Source organism: Pristiophorus japonicus, chromosome 1, assembly GCF_044704955.1.
Source record: "Pristiophorus japonicus isolate sPriJap1 chromosome 1, sPriJap1.hap1, whole genome shotgun sequence".
Lineage (NCBI taxonomy): Eukaryota > Metazoa > Chordata > Chondrichthyes > Pristiophoridae > Pristiophorus > Pristiophorus japonicus.
Window position 1 is genome coordinate 84585985 of NC_091977.1, and position 18001 is coordinate 84603985.

At 43.3% G+C, this 18001-nt stretch overlaps 1 protein-coding gene across 3 annotated transcripts in view; it reads right to left on the reverse strand.

Annotated features, from left to right (window-relative positions):
• The window catches only part of dmrt1 (doublesex and mab-3 related transcription factor 1), a 184698-nt gene extending 167436 nt beyond the window's left edge, over positions 1-17262 (reverse strand). For all 3 annotated transcript variants that reach the window (XM_070881369.1, XM_070881385.1, XM_070881376.1), the window contains exons 1-2: positions 16750-17262; positions 14966-15146 (exon numbers count right to left, since the gene is read on the reverse strand). In XM_070881369.1, coding sequence (XP_070737470.1) covers positions 14966-15146; positions 16750-17046 — 478 coding nt within the window. In that variant the 5' untranslated portion in view covers positions 17047-17262. The remainder of the gene's footprint in view (positions 1-14965; positions 15147-16749) is intronic.
• Positions 17263-18001: the final 739 nt, after the last annotated feature.

Genomic DNA, 18001 nt, shown 5'->3' on the forward strand with positions numbered 1-18001 from the left:
GATGTTGGGAAGTCAAGAACCTGGGGTCACAGTCTAAGGATAAGGGGTAAGCCATTTAGGGCCGAGATGAGGAGAAACTTTTTCACTCAGAGAATTGTGAACCTGTGGAATTCTCTCTACCACAGAAAGTTGTTGAGGCCAGTTCGTTAGATATATTCAAAAGGGAGTTAGATGTGGCCCTTGCGACTAAAGGAATCAAGGGGTATGGAGAGAAAGCAAGAATGGGGTACTAAAGTTGTAAAAATGATCAGCAATTGAATGGTGGTGCAGGCTCGAATGGCCGAATGGTCTACTCCTGCACCTATTTTCTATGTTTCTATGTTATCTACAAGAAACAGCAGCAACTCGCCAAGGCTTCTTCAACAGCACCTGCCAAACCCACAATCTCCACTACCAAGAAGGATAGGGAAGCAGGCGCCACCACCTCCAAGTTCCTTGCCAAGTCACACACCATCCTGACTTGGAAATATATTGTGTTCCTTCATCGTCGCTGGGTCAAAATGCTGGAAGTCCCTCCCCAACACCACTGTAGGAGGATCTTCACCATGCGGTTCAAGGCAACTCACCACCACCTTCTCAAGGGCAATTAGGGATGGGCAATAAATGTTGGCCTTGTCAGCAATGCCCACATCCCATGAATGAATAAATTTAAAGAAAAAGCTTTCATACCATCAGAAACTGGCTGATTTACTAGCTTTCAGAATTGCAGTACGCAGGCAGCATACGATCATATGAAATTGACGGGCAAAAGACCAGCTGGTCCATCAAGCCTGCCCCGTACAACTGCAATGCCTGGAGTATTACGATTAGGCACCCATGCCCACCAGCTCACATACCCACCTCACACTATCAGTTGTGCAATCTCCTGGGAGAGGCAATGTAAATGAAGGCCAATCCAGGAAAAAATATCTGGGAAATTCCTCTTCGCCCCCCCAGGCGATCGTAATTAGTCAAGGACACCACATAGACCATGCATATAGCACCTACCTTTTATAAGACGTCATCTTCTTCCCAATCAGGAACTAGTCCAGCTCTCTCTTGAAGGCACGCAGAAAGACTGCACTCACCATGTATGCTGGTAACCTGTTACTATCCTGAGAATAGAAGAACCGTCTAACATCTAACCTAGCACTTCCCTTATGTAGCTTATTTGCATAACCTGTGGTCTTTCCCAACCTGTCTATTTGAAATCACCTCCCAAGAGGAATGCAATCAAACCCTTTAACAATTTATATACCTATCAAATCACCTCAAAGTCTAAATTTCTAAAGGGAAGCCTTTCTGAAAAACTGCAACCTTTTAAGCTAGTGGTCATCCTCATAATACTCTTGAACTTTTCCCACCAAGTGAGGGGACCAAAACTGGATTCAATATTTCAAATGCAGTCTAACTAGGGTCTTGTACAAGGACTTTGTTTTATATTGAATTATTCTATTTAAGCAACTAAATACCCTTGGCGAGGGTGCAGAGAAGATTTCCGACAATGGTTGAGGGACAAGGGACGAGGGTCTTCTGTTATGTGGAGAGACTAGAGAATATGGGATTATTCTCTTTAGAGCAAAATTAAGGGAGTTTTAATAGAGCTATTCAAAATGATGAAAGATTTTAACAGAGTAGATAGGGAGAAACTGTTTCCACTGGCAGGAAGACACAGACTTACAATAATTGGCAAACCAACTAGAGGTCAGATGAAGAGATTTTTTTTTTTACGCAGCGAGTTATGATTTGGAATTCACTGCCTGAAAGGGTGGTGGAAGCTGATACAATCGTAAATTTCAAAGGAAATGGGATATATACTTGTAAAGGAAACATTGGCAGGGTTATAGGGAAAGAGCTCAGGAGTGAAACTAATTGGATAGCTTTCAAAGAGCCGGTTCAGGCACAGTGGGCCAAATGGCCTCCTTCTGTGCTATATGATTCTATAATACTGTTGCTTTGGCGATGGCTTCTCAGCATGTCACATGAACCTTTAGAAAGTTATGAACAATCAGGCCAAGATCCCTTTCTCTCTCAACTAATTTTAATCCGGTATCATGTAATGAAAATGTATATTTGGTATTGGCCCTGCCCAAGTCATCATCATCATCGGTAGTCCCTTGAAATCGAGAAAGACTTGCTTCCACTCTAAAAATGCGTTCTTAGGTGACCGAACAGTTCAATACAGGAATTACAGTCTCTGTCACAGGTGGGACAGACAGTCGTTGAAGGAAAGGGTGGGTGGGACTGGTTTGCCGCACGCTCTTTCCACTGCCTGCGCTTGGTTTCTGCATGCTCTTGGCGATGAGACTCAAGGTGTTCAGCGCCCTCCCGAATGCACTTCTTCCACTTAGGACGGTCTTTGGCCAGGGACTCCCAGGTGTCGGTGGTGATGTTGCATTTTATCAAGGAGGGTGTCCTTGAAACATTTCCTCTGCCCACCTTGCCGCGTAGGAGTTCCGAGTAGAGCGCTTGCTTTGGGAGTCTTGTGTCAGGCATGCAAACAATGTGGCCTGTCCAGCGGAGCTGGTCAAGTGTGGTCAGTGCTTCAATGCTGGGGATGTTGGCCTGATTGAGGACGCTAACTTTGGTGCGCCTGTCCTCCCAGGGGATTTGCAGGATCTTGCGGAGACATTGTTGGTGGTATTTCTCCAGCGATTCGAGGTGTCTACTGTATATGGTCCACGTCTCTGAGCCATACAGGAGGGCGGGTATCACTACAGCCCTGTCGACCATGAGCCTGGTGGCAGATTTGTGGGCCTGATCTTCGAATACTCTTCTTCAGGCGGCCGAAGGCAGGCTGGTGCACTGGAGACGGTGTTGAATCTCGTCGTCGATGTCTGCCCTTGTTGATAAGAGGCTCTCGAGGTATGGGAAATGGTCCACGTTGTCCAGGGCCACGCCATGGATCTTGATGACTGGGGGGCAGTGCTGTGTGGCGGGGTCAAACTGGTGGAGGACCTCTGTCTTACGGATGTTTAGTGTAAGGCGTATGCTTTCGTACGTCTCAGTGAAGATGTTGACTATGACTTGGAGTTCAGTCTCTGAATATGCGCAGACGCATGCGTTGTCCACGTACTGTAGTTCAATGACAGAGGTTGGGACGGTCTTGGATCTGGTCTGGAGACGACGAAGGTTGAACAGTTTCCCACTGATTCGGTAGTTTAGTCCCACTCCAGCGGGGAGCTTGTTGAGTGAGGTGGAGCATTGCAGCGAGGAAGATTGAGAAGAGGGTTGGCAAGATGATGCAGCCCTGCTTGACCCCAGTCCGGACATGGATTGGGTCTGTAATGGATCCATTGGTCAGGATCACGGCTTGCATGTCGTCGTGGAGCAGGCGGAGGATGGTGACGAATTTTGGGGGCATCCGAAATGGAGGAGGACGCCCCATAGTTCATCGCGGTTGACAGTATCAAAGGCGTTTATAAGGTCAAAGAAGGCCATGTACATGGGTTCCCTGCATTTCTCTTGCAGCTGTCACGCTGTAAAAATCATGTCCGTTGTGCCCCGTAGAGGACGAGATGGTCGACCGCCTCAGAGACTTCTCCTGTGGGATTAACGAATGTCTCAGGACTCTCCGACTCACCCTATCCGGGAACCAATGCGCCACAGTCATCAGTGCGTATGCCCCAACACTCGATGCAACAGATGAGACTAAAGAGGGTTTTTACTCCAGCCTCGAAAAATCCCTGTCCCGCATCTCTACGGACAACAAACTGATCCTCCTCGGCTACTTCAACGCCAGGATCGGCAAGGACACAGCCCTCTGGGGACGCGTGATCGGCAGAGAGGGGGTAGGGAAAACCAACTCCAGCGGTACCCTGCTCCTGACAAAATGTCTAGAGCACGACCTTGTCATCACCAACACCTTGTTCCGCCAGAGGGACAAGTACAAGGCAGCGTGGCAACACCCTCGCTCCAAGTGCATTGCACTGGACTTATGCAAGATAAAGGCCATGCTCATTTAGATCTACTTGCAGAAATGTCTTCACCTGCACAGTCCTGATACTCATACAAATGTAATTTGCTAACTTGTGGACCATTCCCCCAACACCTACATTTAGGTTATTTATGAAAATAGTAAAAAGCAACTGCCCCAAGACTTATCCCTGCGGTACACCACTAGTGTTATATATGTACACTGGTATTTACTCTGTAAAGCCACCAGAGGGCTCATCCCCTGGAGCTCCAAGGGATCCCAAAATCCCTTGGGAGCATAGGTATTTAGGGAGGCTTCACAGGTTGGAGAGGCACTCTGGAGACCTGCAGTAAAAGACTACGGTCATACTTTACTTTGAGCTCAGTGTTCAGTCTGACTCTTTCTCCATACACAACAACTAGCGAACCCAAAGATGCAGAGAACAGTGGGCATCCTGGAGAAATTCTCGGAGGAAGATGATTGGGAAACTTGTGGACAGATTCGACCAATACTTCGTGGCCAACGAGCTATATGGGGAACAGAGCGCTGCCAAACGAAGGGCGATCCTCCTCACTGTCTATGGGACACCAGCATATGGCCTCATGAAGAATCTGCTCACTCCAGCGAAACCCACAGAGAAATCATACGTCGATTTGTGCACACTGGTCCGAGAGCATTTGAACCCGAAGGAAAGCGTTCTGATGGCGAGATACCAGTTCTACACCTACAAAAGGTCTGAAGGTCAGGAAGTGGCGAGTTATGTCACCGAGCTAAGACACCTTGCAGGACATTGAGAATTTGAAGGACATTTGGAGCACACGCTCAGAGACTTTTTCGTACTTGGCATTGGCCACGAAATCATACTTCACAAACTTTTGACTGTAGAGACCCCAACCTTGAGTAAGGCCATAGCGATAGCCCAGGCGTTCATTGCCAATAGGAAGAAAATCTCTCAGCACACAAGTGCTGCTACAAGTACTGTGAACAAAGTGATGTTGTTTTCGAATCGTAACGTACAGGGCAGGTCATACATACTTGCAACTGCACGTCCGCAGATGACTGAGAGTCCACCATCAAGGGTGATGAATGCAAGGCCACTAACACTTGTGTCAAAAAGAGTACATTTGCAAGGGCTGTGGAACAATGGGACACCTCCAACGAGTGTGCAGGCAAGCTGCAAAGCCTGTTAAACCTGCAAACCACCATGTTGCAGAGGAGGACAGATCCATGGAGGATCATGACGAACTAGAGCCTCAGATAGAGGAGGCAGAGGCACATGGGGTGCACACTATCACCACGAATTGTCCCCCGATAATGCTGAATGCTGAATGTTGAACTAAATAGACTCCCGGTGTCAATGGCGCAGAACACGGGCATGAGCCAGTCCATCATGGGCAAAAAGACTTTCGAAAGGTTGTAGTGCAACAAGGCCTTTAGGCCAGTCTTAACTCCAGTTCGCACGAAACTAAGAACTTACACGAAAGAACTGATTCCTGTAATCGGCAGTGCTATCGTAAAGATCTCCTACGATGGAGCGATGCACAAGCTACTACTCTGGGTGGTACCAGGCGATGGTCCCATGCTGCTCAGCAGGAGCTGGCTGGGAAAGATACGCTGGAATTGGGATGACGTCCAAACGCTATCGCCCGCTGACGACACTTCGTGTGCCCAGGTCTTAAACAAATTTCCTTCGCTGTTCGAACCAGGCATCGGGAAATTTCAAGGAGCAAAAGTGCAGATCCAGGGGCGCAACGCATCCATCACAAGGTGAGAGCAGTACCGTACATGATGAGAGAAAGGGTAGAGATCTGCAAAGAGAGGGCATCATTTCACAGATCGAGTTAAGCGAGTGGGCCAGTCCGATTGTCCCAGTCCTCAAGGGAGACAGCACCGTCAGAATCTGTGGCGATTACAAAGTAACTATCAATCGTTTCTCCCTGCAGGACCAATACCCACTACCAAAGCTCGACAACCTCTTTGCAACGCTGGCGGGAGGAAAGACGCTCACGAAGCTGGATCTGACTTCAGCCTACATGACGCAGGAACTGGAAGTATCATCGAAGGCCCTCACCTGCATCAACACACACAAAGGTCTTTTTGTTTATAACAGATGCCCGTTTGGAATCCGATCAGCGGCGGCGATATTCCAGAGAAACATGGAAAACTTACTGAAGTCAGTCCCACACACCGTGGTCTTCCAGGACGACATCTTGGTCACAGGTCGGAACACAGTCGAGCATCTGCGGAACCTGGAGGAGGTTCTTAGTCGACTCAACCGCGTGGGGCTCAGGTTAAAACACTCGAAGTGCGTTTTCCTGGCGCCTGAAGTGAAGTTCCTGGGAAGGTGGATTGCGGTGGACGGCATCAGGCCCACCAACGCGAAGCCGGAGGCAATTGAGAATGCAACGAGGCCACAGAACATGACGGAGCTGCGGTCGCTTCTGGGACTCCTGAACTACATTGGTAACTTCTTACCGGGTCTCAGCACACTGCTAGAACCACTACATGACTTACTACGAAAAGGAGGTGAATGGGTTTGGGGAAAAAGCCAAGAAAATGCCTCTGTAAAAGCGAGAAAATTGTTATGCTCAAACAAATTGCGTGTGTTGTATGATCCATGTAAGCGTTTGGTACTAGCATGTGATGCATCGTCATATGGCGCGGGTGTGTATTGCAACAAGCTAATGATTTCGGGAAACTGCAACCGGTTGCTTATGCATCCAGGAGTCTGTCTAAGGCTGAGAGAGCCTGCAGCATGATTGAAAAAGAAGCGTTAGCGTGTGTCTATGGGGTAAAGAAAATGCATCAATACTTGTTTGGCTAAAACTCGAATTGAAAACTGACCATAAGCCACTTATATCCCTGTTTTCCGAGAGTAAAGGGATAAATACCAACGCATCGGCCCACATCCAGAGATGGGCGCTCAGGTTGTCCGCATACAACTACGTCATCTATCACAGGCCAGGCACAGAAAACTGCGCCGATACTCTCAGTAGGCTGCCATTGCCCACCACGGGGGTGGAAATGGTGCAGCCTGCAGATCTAGCCATAGTTATGGAAGCATTTGAGAGTGAGCAATCACCCGTCACTGCCCAGCAGACCAAAACCTGGACAAGCCAGGGTCCCTTATTATCTCTAGTCAAAAGCTGGATGCTTCACGGGAGCTGGTCCAGTATCCCAGTGGAAATGCAGGAAGAGATAAAGCCGTTCCAGCGGCCCAAAGATGAAATGTCTATACAGGCAGACTGCCTTCTGAGGGGCAATGGAGTAGTGGTCCCCAAGGGCAGGGACACCTTCATCAATGACCTCCACAGTACTCACCCAGGCATCATAATGATGAAAGCGATAGCCAGATCCCACGTGTGGTGGCCCTGTATTGATGCGGACTTAAGAGTCTTACATTCACAGATGTAATACATGCTCACAGTTAAGCAATGCACCCAGGGAGGCCCCGCTAAGTTTATGGTCTTGGCCCTCCAAACCGTGGTCTAGGGTACACGTCGACTATGCAGGCCCTTTCTTGGGTAAAATGTTCCTTATGGTTGTAGACGCGTACTCCGAGTGGATTGAATGTGAGATAATGTCGGCTAACACGTCCGCTGCCATTACTGAAAGCCTGCGGGCCATGTTTGCCACTCACAGCTTACCCGAACAACGGGCCATGTTTTACCAGTGCTGAGTTCAAAGAATTCATGACTCGTAACGGGATCAAACATGTCACATCTGCCCCGTTTAAACAAGCGTCCAATGGTCAGGCAGAGAGAGCAGTGCAAACCATCAAGCAAGGCTTGAAGAAGGTAACTGAAGGCTCACTGCAGACTCGCCTACCCCGAGTCCTGCTTAGCTACCACATGAGACCCCACTCACTCACTCGGATCCCACCTCCTGAACTGCTCATGAAAAGAGCGCAAGACAAGGCTCTCGTTAGTTCACCCTGATCTACATGAACAGGTAGCGAGCAGGCAGCTTCAACAAATTGCATACCATGATAGCGCAAATGTGTCATGCGAGATTGAAATCAATGATCCTGTATTTGTATTAAATTATGGACAAGGTCCCAAGTGGCTTCCCGGCACTGTCGTGGCCAAAGAGGGGAGCAGGGTGTTTCGGGTCAAACTTTCAAATGAACTAATTCACCGGAAACACTTGGACCAAATCAAACTCAGATTCAAGGACTGTCCTGAGCAACCCACCTTGGACCCTATCTTTTTTGATTCCCCAACATACACAACAGTGGCAACCAGCACCACGGTTGACCACGAAGCAGAACCCATTATCCACAGCTGCCCTGCAGGGCCCAACACACCAGGCAGCCCAGCAAGGCCAGCTGCACAGCAGCCCAGCGAGGGCCCAACAAATGATTCAACAACACCAGCTTTCACACCGAGAAAGGGAAGAAAGGCCCCAGATCGACTCACCTTGTAAATAGTTACACTGTTGACTTTGGGGGAAGAGTGTTGTTATGTATGTGGACTTGTATTTACTCTGTACAGCCACCAGAGGGCTCATCCCCTGGAGTCCCAAGGGATCCCATAATCCCTTGGGAGCACAGGTATTTCAGGAGGCTTCACAGGTTGGAGAGGCACTCTGGAGTCCTGCACTAAAAGACTACAGTCACACTTTACTTTGAGCTCACAGTGTTTAATCTGACTCTTTCTCCATACACAACTAGTAACCGGCCATTAACCACAACCAAGCAGATCCATAACTATTAACCACACGCAAATCACACTATAAGGAGCGAGAGAACAATTTTGCAGGATTGACCAAGGGTTATTATGCTGCACCAAACCACTTACCCTAATTATAACCAAGTTTAACTAAAATCCATTTTCCTGTGTGTGTCTCTCCACTGCACTTTATTTCTCCGGTTCCAATGTTAAATAATTATTCCAAAACTATAACTAGTGTTTGGTTAAATATGCATACAGTAATTTAAAAAAAGATTTTTGAAACCTTTGGGAATTTCACTGGTAATATCACAGACCTTCTTGCTCAAAGTTCCTGCTCCCAACTTAGTTACTTAGGTGGCTTTTTCTGACATAGAACAATAAGGGCTGAAATAGTATGGATGTATTTAACCACAGGAACAGTTGAGGCTTTTAGCTCTAGAAAAGAGAACGCTGAAGAGGTTTTTAAAATTATTAAGGAGTTTGATAGAGTAAATGTCGAGATGTTTCCACTTGTGGACCAAAATTAGCGGTCATAAATATAAGATAGTCACTAATAAAGCCAGTAAGAAATTCAGGAAAAATGTATTTACCCAGAGAGTGGTTTTAAGGGGAAGGTAGATAAGTACATGAGGAAGAAAGGAATAGAAGGATATGCTGATATGGTTTGATGAAGTAGAGTGGGAGGAGGCTCGTGAGGAGCATAACCCCGGCCTGAACCAGTTGGGCCGAATGGCCTGTTTTTGTGCTGTAAATTTTATGTAAATTTAAGAAGATGCTTCAGCAACTGTGTATTGAATGTCATAAGATGTTGGTTAAACAGCTTCGGAAACATCCCTGTCAAATAAGTGAATAACTTAAGACAATCGATTACGCATTTAAATTAAGGAAGGAAAAAGTTATGAGCCTACCCCACGTGTATGCATTTTTTGGAAAATTGTACAAAATGAGTTATGTTACAAAATCCAATCTCAGTGTTTAAATTCAAACTGTAAAATATCAAAAGAAACTGGGAAAGGAAAGGCTAAAAGGATCACAAATAAGTAGGTTCAACTGTAAGATACTGATTGAAAGTTTGTAACAGCCCCTTTTTCCAGTTAAGATAATAAGGCTGATTTTACAAATGAGCACGTGGGCGCATCGATCAGGAAATCACAGGCATGCTCCTCAGGATTTTCCATCCCAGGACTGAAAATTGTGATGGTCACACTTGTGACTTCAGGATATGAGCTCCCAGCAGCTGGAGTGCATATTCGTAGAATCAGTCCTAATATGTTGGCTTTGGTAATGGGTTCTAAGATGCTGACACATTTTAAATTAAAAATGATATAGTGTTTATAAAAATAAATCTATGAGTCCTTACATAATCATTAAATCACTTTGTTGCAGTTTACATTTTAGCCTGTTGTTAATGCCACTACTGCATCGATGAAAAGAAGTTTCCACTCTGCGCTGACCCAAAATCATCAAGTTTAACTCAGAAGTCACACTACTGATGTGACTCCCTCACGTATTTTGGCTCGAGTAGTAAAACAAGCTGTCGGAGGTGGTTTCACACTTCATTGACTTTGTTGGTAGTCTGGTCACTATTTAAAAACTTAAATAGAATCTTTTTACAGTTATGAGTGTAGACATTCCCACTTGCACTCAAATTTACCAGTAGGTGTAATTGTACAATCAGCCAAGGGCAATCTTTCAATCCAGCAGTCAGGACCAGATTTCATATTGATTGAAAAAGAACCAGTGTATTAATAATCCAATATGCTCTGCCGCAGATGCACGTTTACAAATTCTCATGCACTGCATTTCTAATCTTGAAAGTGCCATCAAACTAAGAGGGAACGTGATGCCCATATATTTCCCACAAAGACAATAATTGGCGGCAAAGTCACCCTGGGCCATTCTCAAACACAGCTTGTTGCTCGAATCACGTCGTACCGACCAGTTCACACACCCACCCTCTCCGCAGGGGAATGATGTGTGAGCTGAAGAGACTTTAACACAAACAAGAAAAATCATATTAAAATTTTAAATGTTTTTACTATATTAGGTGTCAAAGTTCTATATTTTTTTCCCCAAATGTATTTTCGGTCTTCTTTCTGATTTAATCTTTATTGTGTACTTTATTTTTCTTTCTGCTCCCTCTTTTTATTGTTCTTCCATTTCTGTTTCCTGTTGCTATCCTTATCTTATATCTTCTACCTTTGTCTGCAGCTTTCTACATCTGCTAATCTATGTATTTTACCTGTTGTATAATGTTGGATCTGTATGACTGTCCTATTGCTGGAAAGAGAGCTGCCCACGCTAGGCAAACTTGTACAAGCTGCTCCTGACCTTGTGCACTGTTGTTAAGGAGGACAATAGACTCGAACATGAGGTATTGCATTATGAAACCTTGAGTCCATGTTTCTCCCGATGGAAAAGGCTGATCATCATATTTCACGCAGTACAGACACAGTGGGACTTACTCCCGTTCACATTTCAAAAAGTACAACAGATTTTTTTCATTGAAATTGGTCATTTCCATTCTGTAAAATGGTATGCAGCATAAAAAAAGTGGCCAGCATTTCACGGGGCTATGTGGGAGAACCAAATGTTTACCAAGATAGATTAAAAAAGAAATTAACTCAACATTATCACTGCTCCATCAGATACCAAATGCTAGAGAAAATTAAAGCATAAATTATCTTTGAATGTCTAAACAGCATTTCAAAAAAAGTTTGGCTGCCTCCATTTTCAGAAAATGTACTGACATCTTCTTTCAGCCAGTCAGAACTGCCCAACATACTGCAGGTAAAGTACAGCATTTTCAAAATGGTCTGAGATAAAACTTTCAGCACTCATAGCTTACTGTTCAGCAGATAGAGTTGGTCAATTAGTGTAAATGTTATTTTTTTAAATTATACTATTTAGCTCAACATGTAACTGACCACTTTCAGTCCACTCTCAGGTGATTTCTGCACTCAAAATTATCACTCAAATAGCAGGAAAAATTTTAATTGTGTAAGAGACCATTCATTGGCTGCTCGTAAAAGTAATCCTATAACAAGTTAAAAATAACATTTTCACTTCCTTTTGCCACTGTCAGATCAAGCTCGATAAACAAAGCAATTCTTGCACTGACTGGAATTACACCCAGACTCTTCATTGTGACCGCACGACCACAATTCTACATCTTTTACATACCAACTTCCCCTCTTTAAAAAAAACATCTTGATAAAGAAAATTCAGGAGAAGAAGGCAAAGAAAATTGATTCAATTATACAGAGAATAATGAATACCTGGGAGTGACTGCCAGGAAATAATCTCACTAAGGGGTTCAAATATCATAAATTCTAGGAACAAACCTTGAATGATTTATAAATCAACTTCAGAATGTAAAACTGAAATTACTGCTGGGCAATAATCCCTGTGTTATTTTCTGTGTGTATTGTGCAGTTTTAGTTTGTGTGTTCTCCTTTTTCTCTCTATTGTTAGGTTTAACTGTAGACTGAACAATTAATACATAAACTACGAGATAATGTCTTTACTGAAATATTTAAATATTGTAACAAAATCAAGAATTTATCTGAAGTTGGTTAGATGAGAATAACAGCCAGCACATATGAGACAATATTGGGATATCTGGAATTGATGACAAAGCTGATATCCAAGTATGGGGTTTAAGAACATAAGAATTAGGAACAGGAGTAGGCCATCTAGCCCCTCAAGCCTGCTCCGCCATTCAAAAAGGTCATGGCTGATGCCACAAGAAAACAAAGTTTCAACAGTTTACAGTTATCTTGATCCTCAAATTAGATTACAGTCTTAAAATCCTGATAATTCTTAAAATTACATATACTGCTTATGTTTCATATGGGAGGCAGGTTTTAATTCATTTCTGCAGCAATTTTGTGTCAGCATTTTCTGTCAGTATGCAAGTTAGCTGTGAGCATGCGCCCAATCAGACATTCAAAATTAACATAGAGGGAGTAGTGAGTATAGCTTCAATCTTACACACGCAACGAGAAATAATCTGCAGTTGATAAATAGTAAATTCTATCTCCTCTATAATATGATGTTTAAGTACATTTATTTTATGTCGCTAATTATATTGATAGAGTAACTAAGATCCATTTTCAAAACTCATAAGTAAACATTCCCAGTCATTATTTTAAATTGTCGAATGCTCCACATCATTTCAATTAATACAATGTATTTTTCAATCATACATATGCAATGTAATTTTAATAATTTTATAAAGTTCTAATGTTATAAAGTAGGTTAACCTCAGATTTTTTCCTAGCATTTTAATTATATGCCAAATGCTCCAACTAATATAGTAATAATTCATAAATGAACAAACTGTATTATGCATTCTTGCTGGATTCTTTGAGTAATATCAAAAGTACCTCCACAAAATATAGTTTTGTTCTGTAAATTGCCCAGACCATTTACACTGTCGATGTTATGGTTCTACCCCTTTCGGTAATAAGAACTATATTTCCATTTACAAAACTTCACAATGAACACAAGATTAAGATCGAATTTGCAACGGGGTGCATCACGCATCTGTATGTAGCCCCAATGTTCAGTCTGCTATTCTAACGAGTTCCCAACTTCACCATGCTGTTGTGGGAAAAAACTGAGCCTAGACCAACTCCGTCCGCACAAGGATGTGGGCAAAATCAGAGGAGCTGAATGTAATCCACTGCGCACACCAGGATCAGAATAACTAGGGTGGAAACCTTGGTGTAGGGTTACTGCCTACCCTCTTAGCTGCAGGATGTGCATGGTCCAAGAAAACCAGGGCATTAGGAGAGGAAAAATATTTTAAATTACTTAGGGTTTCAACTTATTTTTTTCAGAACTAAAAAAATCCAGAATGCCTAAAAACTGAAAAAAAGAATGCAAGAACGCCACATGGTTATAAAGGACTTAAGGGTGCATTTATACTACAGCTATAGCATTGGTGCAAAAGAGTTTCCACTTTGCAGTGACACTACAGTTGCAGTATAACTCCAGAGTCGGAAAAGCAGTGTGCAACCTTCTAGAAGTCATTCTCACAATGCTTCGCCAACACCAGTATTGTGCCAACCCAAGTTTAAACGTGTTGTTTGCATCCCTGAATGCTCTTTAAAAGACTCATTCACAAAACTTCTACATTTTAAAGAAGCTAAATGCCTGGGCATGTGCAGGAAATTAGAATAAACGAGGTACTGCCTATCTGGAACCCATTCCGTTCCGTAAGTTTCAGTTATGAACAGTGTTTGTTTCTAGCAGGATTTTATTTATTTAAACAGCAACAACCATCATCTTAACTCCTTGATATAATGAATATCAAAAATTTGAAATTGTGTACAATAATACCAATCATTGCTCCAGTCTAATAACAAAGTGTTGTAACATATGTTTCAGAATATATTCCTTAAATTACTGGTTAGACAAATTGGCTATTAGGAACAAAAATACTGCTGTAGCAACATATACTTGAACATGTTTAAATGTTGCCATAAGCTATTTAACAAATTGTTTTCAAAAGATCTCTAAATAAGACCACTTACCTCAGAAAGACTCAGAAAGGATGGATATGCAGCATTCTCCCAAAGAACACTGGTGGTTCCAACATTCTCCCAACAGAATATTGGTAATTCCAACATTCTCCCAACAGAACACCGGTAATTCCAACATTCTCCCAACAGAACACCGGTAGTTGCAATATTCTCCCAAAAGAACATCGGTAGTTCCAACATTCTCCCAACAGAACATCGGTAGTTCCAACATTCTCCCAACAGAACATCGGTAGTTCCAATATTCTCCCAACAGAACATTAGTCCCAAAGTTCCATGAATAAAAGTAATTCTCCAAAATACGGGAAATGCGTGGAAATTAGCAAAAAAATACCTGTAAAACGCTTTGGGATGTCGTGAGGTCGTGACAGGCGCTATATAAATGCAAGTCTTTTTACCGGGACCGGTTCGCGATGGGCTCCATGAAACCGCGCTATCAACAGTTCCGTTCGATTCCTTTATTAAACGGCTGCCTTGGTTGCAATATTTTAATCGGATTTTCAAATCAAATAGGATCTTAAACCTTTTTTTCCAATTTATACAATTTTGCCTTTATTATAAACAGCTGAAATTCGACGCTAGATCTTAACCGATTTGAAATGAGTTGGTTTGACTTTTGCAACCTGCAATTAAACGGTTTCCCCCCCCGGGAGAATTCTTTTTTGCATTTTGACACAAACTGGCTGTAGAACCGTGCAGAGAAACTTGTAAACATCACAGGCTCGAAAATGTGTCCGTTACATCCATTTTTTGCAGTGCGAAAGTGATGCAAGTTGGTGCAGTGTAACCAATTTATTGCAAAACACTGAAAACTCTTGCTCCCGCGCGGCCCCAGCCTGCTTTGAATTTACCTGACGAAGTGACCGGTGTGTTGGGGTTAGACGACAACGCGGATCCTCCGGTCCCCAGCGCGCACGAGCTGTTGGGTGTTGCGTTCTCTCTCTTGATGAGCAGCTCTGCGGCTCCAGGCAGGGGAATGGGTCGGCTAATTCCCAGCTCTTCCTCCTGAGCCTGCTGTCTCCTGAGGGCCACCTGCAAACACAAACAGCCAATTCACATTTGGCGGCTGTCTGAACGTGGACTTGGAACAAGTGCCACTGTCTGATCTGAGTCTCAGTTTTGGCCCATGGGTGAAAATGCAGTCTGGCTTATCGAGCAGTTAAATTTATACAAAAGCAAAATACTGCGGATGCTGGAATCTGAAATAAAAACAAGAGAATGCTGGAAATCTCAGCAGTTCAGGCAGCAGCTTTGGAGAGAAAAACGTTAACTCTCTCCAGATGCTGCCTGACCTGCTGAGATTTCCAACATTCTCTATTTTTAGTTAAATTTGTAAATCGTTGTTATGACTTTGTAATTTCCATTGTAAATAGATTTCTTTCAACGAAGAAATCCGCATTCAAGGTTAAATTCAAAATCGGTAAACGACGATTTTAGATAAAGTCTAAAAAAAAGTATTTGATTTAATTTAAAAACTTGGGTGAAAATGATTTGGTTCGCAATGGCCAAACAATAATCTCACTGCAACAAATATTTGAAATTCAGTAACCCTTCAGACCCGGTCATTAAACTCAAGATAGTACATATCGGAAACTATTTCATGATGAATATACCATATTGCATCAGTATATATATATATAACCAAACGGGGATAAACAGCAAATTAGACAAAACGGGTATAATTTGGCGACTGCTGCAAACTCTTGAAAACGGAGCTAACTGCGGCTCAATCTTTTATCGGATGTTTGATTCGCAATAATTCAATTTCACATTCACCTTAAACGGAGTTTAACAAATCGTGACGTTTCAGTAAACTCTTTTAAACACCAATTAACTAAATTCAGAATGTGTAGTATTTCAAATTTTAGTAAAATTCATGTTGCATTCGAATTCCAATATAATTTTAAATCCGAGAAAAATTCAGTGGCCATTTCGCGCTGATTTTTCTCCGGGACCGGGTAGAAAAATAACAGATTTTCATAAACAGCATTAAATTCAAATAGTCGAATCGACGTTTTTGTATGCAACCCCACTGTATGAAACCCCCAATTATATGTGTTAATTGCAGATTTATGAGCTGTACACAACCTTTGAATGTCCCAACCTTCTTAAAAGTGTTGCATAGTTTGATTCCAGTGTAGTTATATTAGAGATTTTGAAGCACGGTATTTTCTGAGCGTATGAATTGCTAAAACCCGATCGCCGCAACTGTATTTAAGTGGCAGTGACGAACATAAATCACAGAAAATCCAGACTTTAAAACCATCGCAATTAACATTATGCCATAGCGCGATGTCATTGGAATCGTCCTTTAACAATCAAGTTCATTTGAAGCGCGGATTATTTTAGATGCACTATTTATTTTAGATTTATTCATAATCGAGATTTATGAAACTCTGTATTTTTTCCGATGCAATAGTTAGTTTAGATTTATTTGAACTGATGTTTAAATATATCTGCATTCCAGTAATCGTGCTGTCAGGAGGCTCACGCCGCAACCAGGGTTTGTTTCTAACACTGACACTTTGCACACACAGAACAGAAATCAGAAGAATTTCATATTTCCGCATGTCGCAGTTCTTCCTCGAGAGATGAAGTCGCCTATTCACCCGACCAATGTTAATACTGCAGTTACCTGTGCTGCCATGACTCTCTGCCTCTCTGCGATCAGGTTGCATTTCTTACACTGGCACTCTCTCCACATGCAGAATCTCTTGTGTCCCTTCAGAGCCGACACGTACCCGTGATTCCTGCACCGAGCACACTTGGGCAAGCGAGGCGATTTCTTCGAAGCAGGCGACACGGCGCCGGAGTTTAAAGCCTTGGAAAAATTCCCGTTCACACTGTTGCTGTTGGTGTTGAGAACAGACTCGCCGTCGCCCACCCCGGCTGCAGCCGATGCTGAAGACTTGGACCCAGCTCCGTTTGGCATCTTCCGATAAAAGTTATTTCTATTTTGTTTGGTTATTGTAATAACTGCTTCGTTTAATTTCGTGACTCGTTACTTCGCAATAGCGAGTTGTAACAAAGTTTTGGGGCTGCTGCTGGGAGCCGGGCTGCTGGTCGCCGACACAATCCCTGCCGCCGCTCTGAGGCGTCGAGCAGCAAATTGGCGGCTTTTTTGTTACCTTCCCAGACCCAGATAGTGGGCCACGCGGCTCCACCTCCTCGCCAGCCCATTGGCTCCCCGCATTGCCGGGCTCCCGCGCTCCAGCCCCGCCGAGGGCCCTGCATTGTTTCTCACTGCCATGCAGGAAACCGAAGCAACAGCAAGCATTCACAAGGCTTCTTGGAGAAAACTTAGCCTATTTTTTTTCTCCAGATGCTGCATCTCTTTAGCCCCTTCCGTTTGTAATAACAAACTGCTAGAAAATAACAGCCGATTGTAAGAGAATTGAATTAAGTCTTTGAAAAGAAAGAATATAAAAAGGGAATAGGCAAAGGAATGGATTGGACTTCCATTGAAGAACACAGATGGGCTGTAAATTATATGTGATTCTGCAAAATCTCTTCTCTCAACAAATTAGCCAGGACGATGAAGGTCGATAAATCATCAACAAAAGCAAAGACAGCATACACAATAAATGTATTTAGAATAATAAATGCATTTAAGGGGAAGCTAGATAAACACGAGGAAGAAAGGAATAAAAGGATATGCTGATAGGATTCGATGAAAGGGGTGGGTGCAGCCTTATGTGGGCCAGTTGGGCCGAATGGCCTGTTTCCGCACTGTACATTCTATGTAATTCTATGTATTGTATCCTGAATACCCATTTAATATTTGCAGATATTTCATACTATAATCCTGACCACCCTCTGCCAGTTCTGAACACAAACTAATCATCATCATCATAGGCAGTCCCTCGGAATCAAGGAAGGCTTGCTTC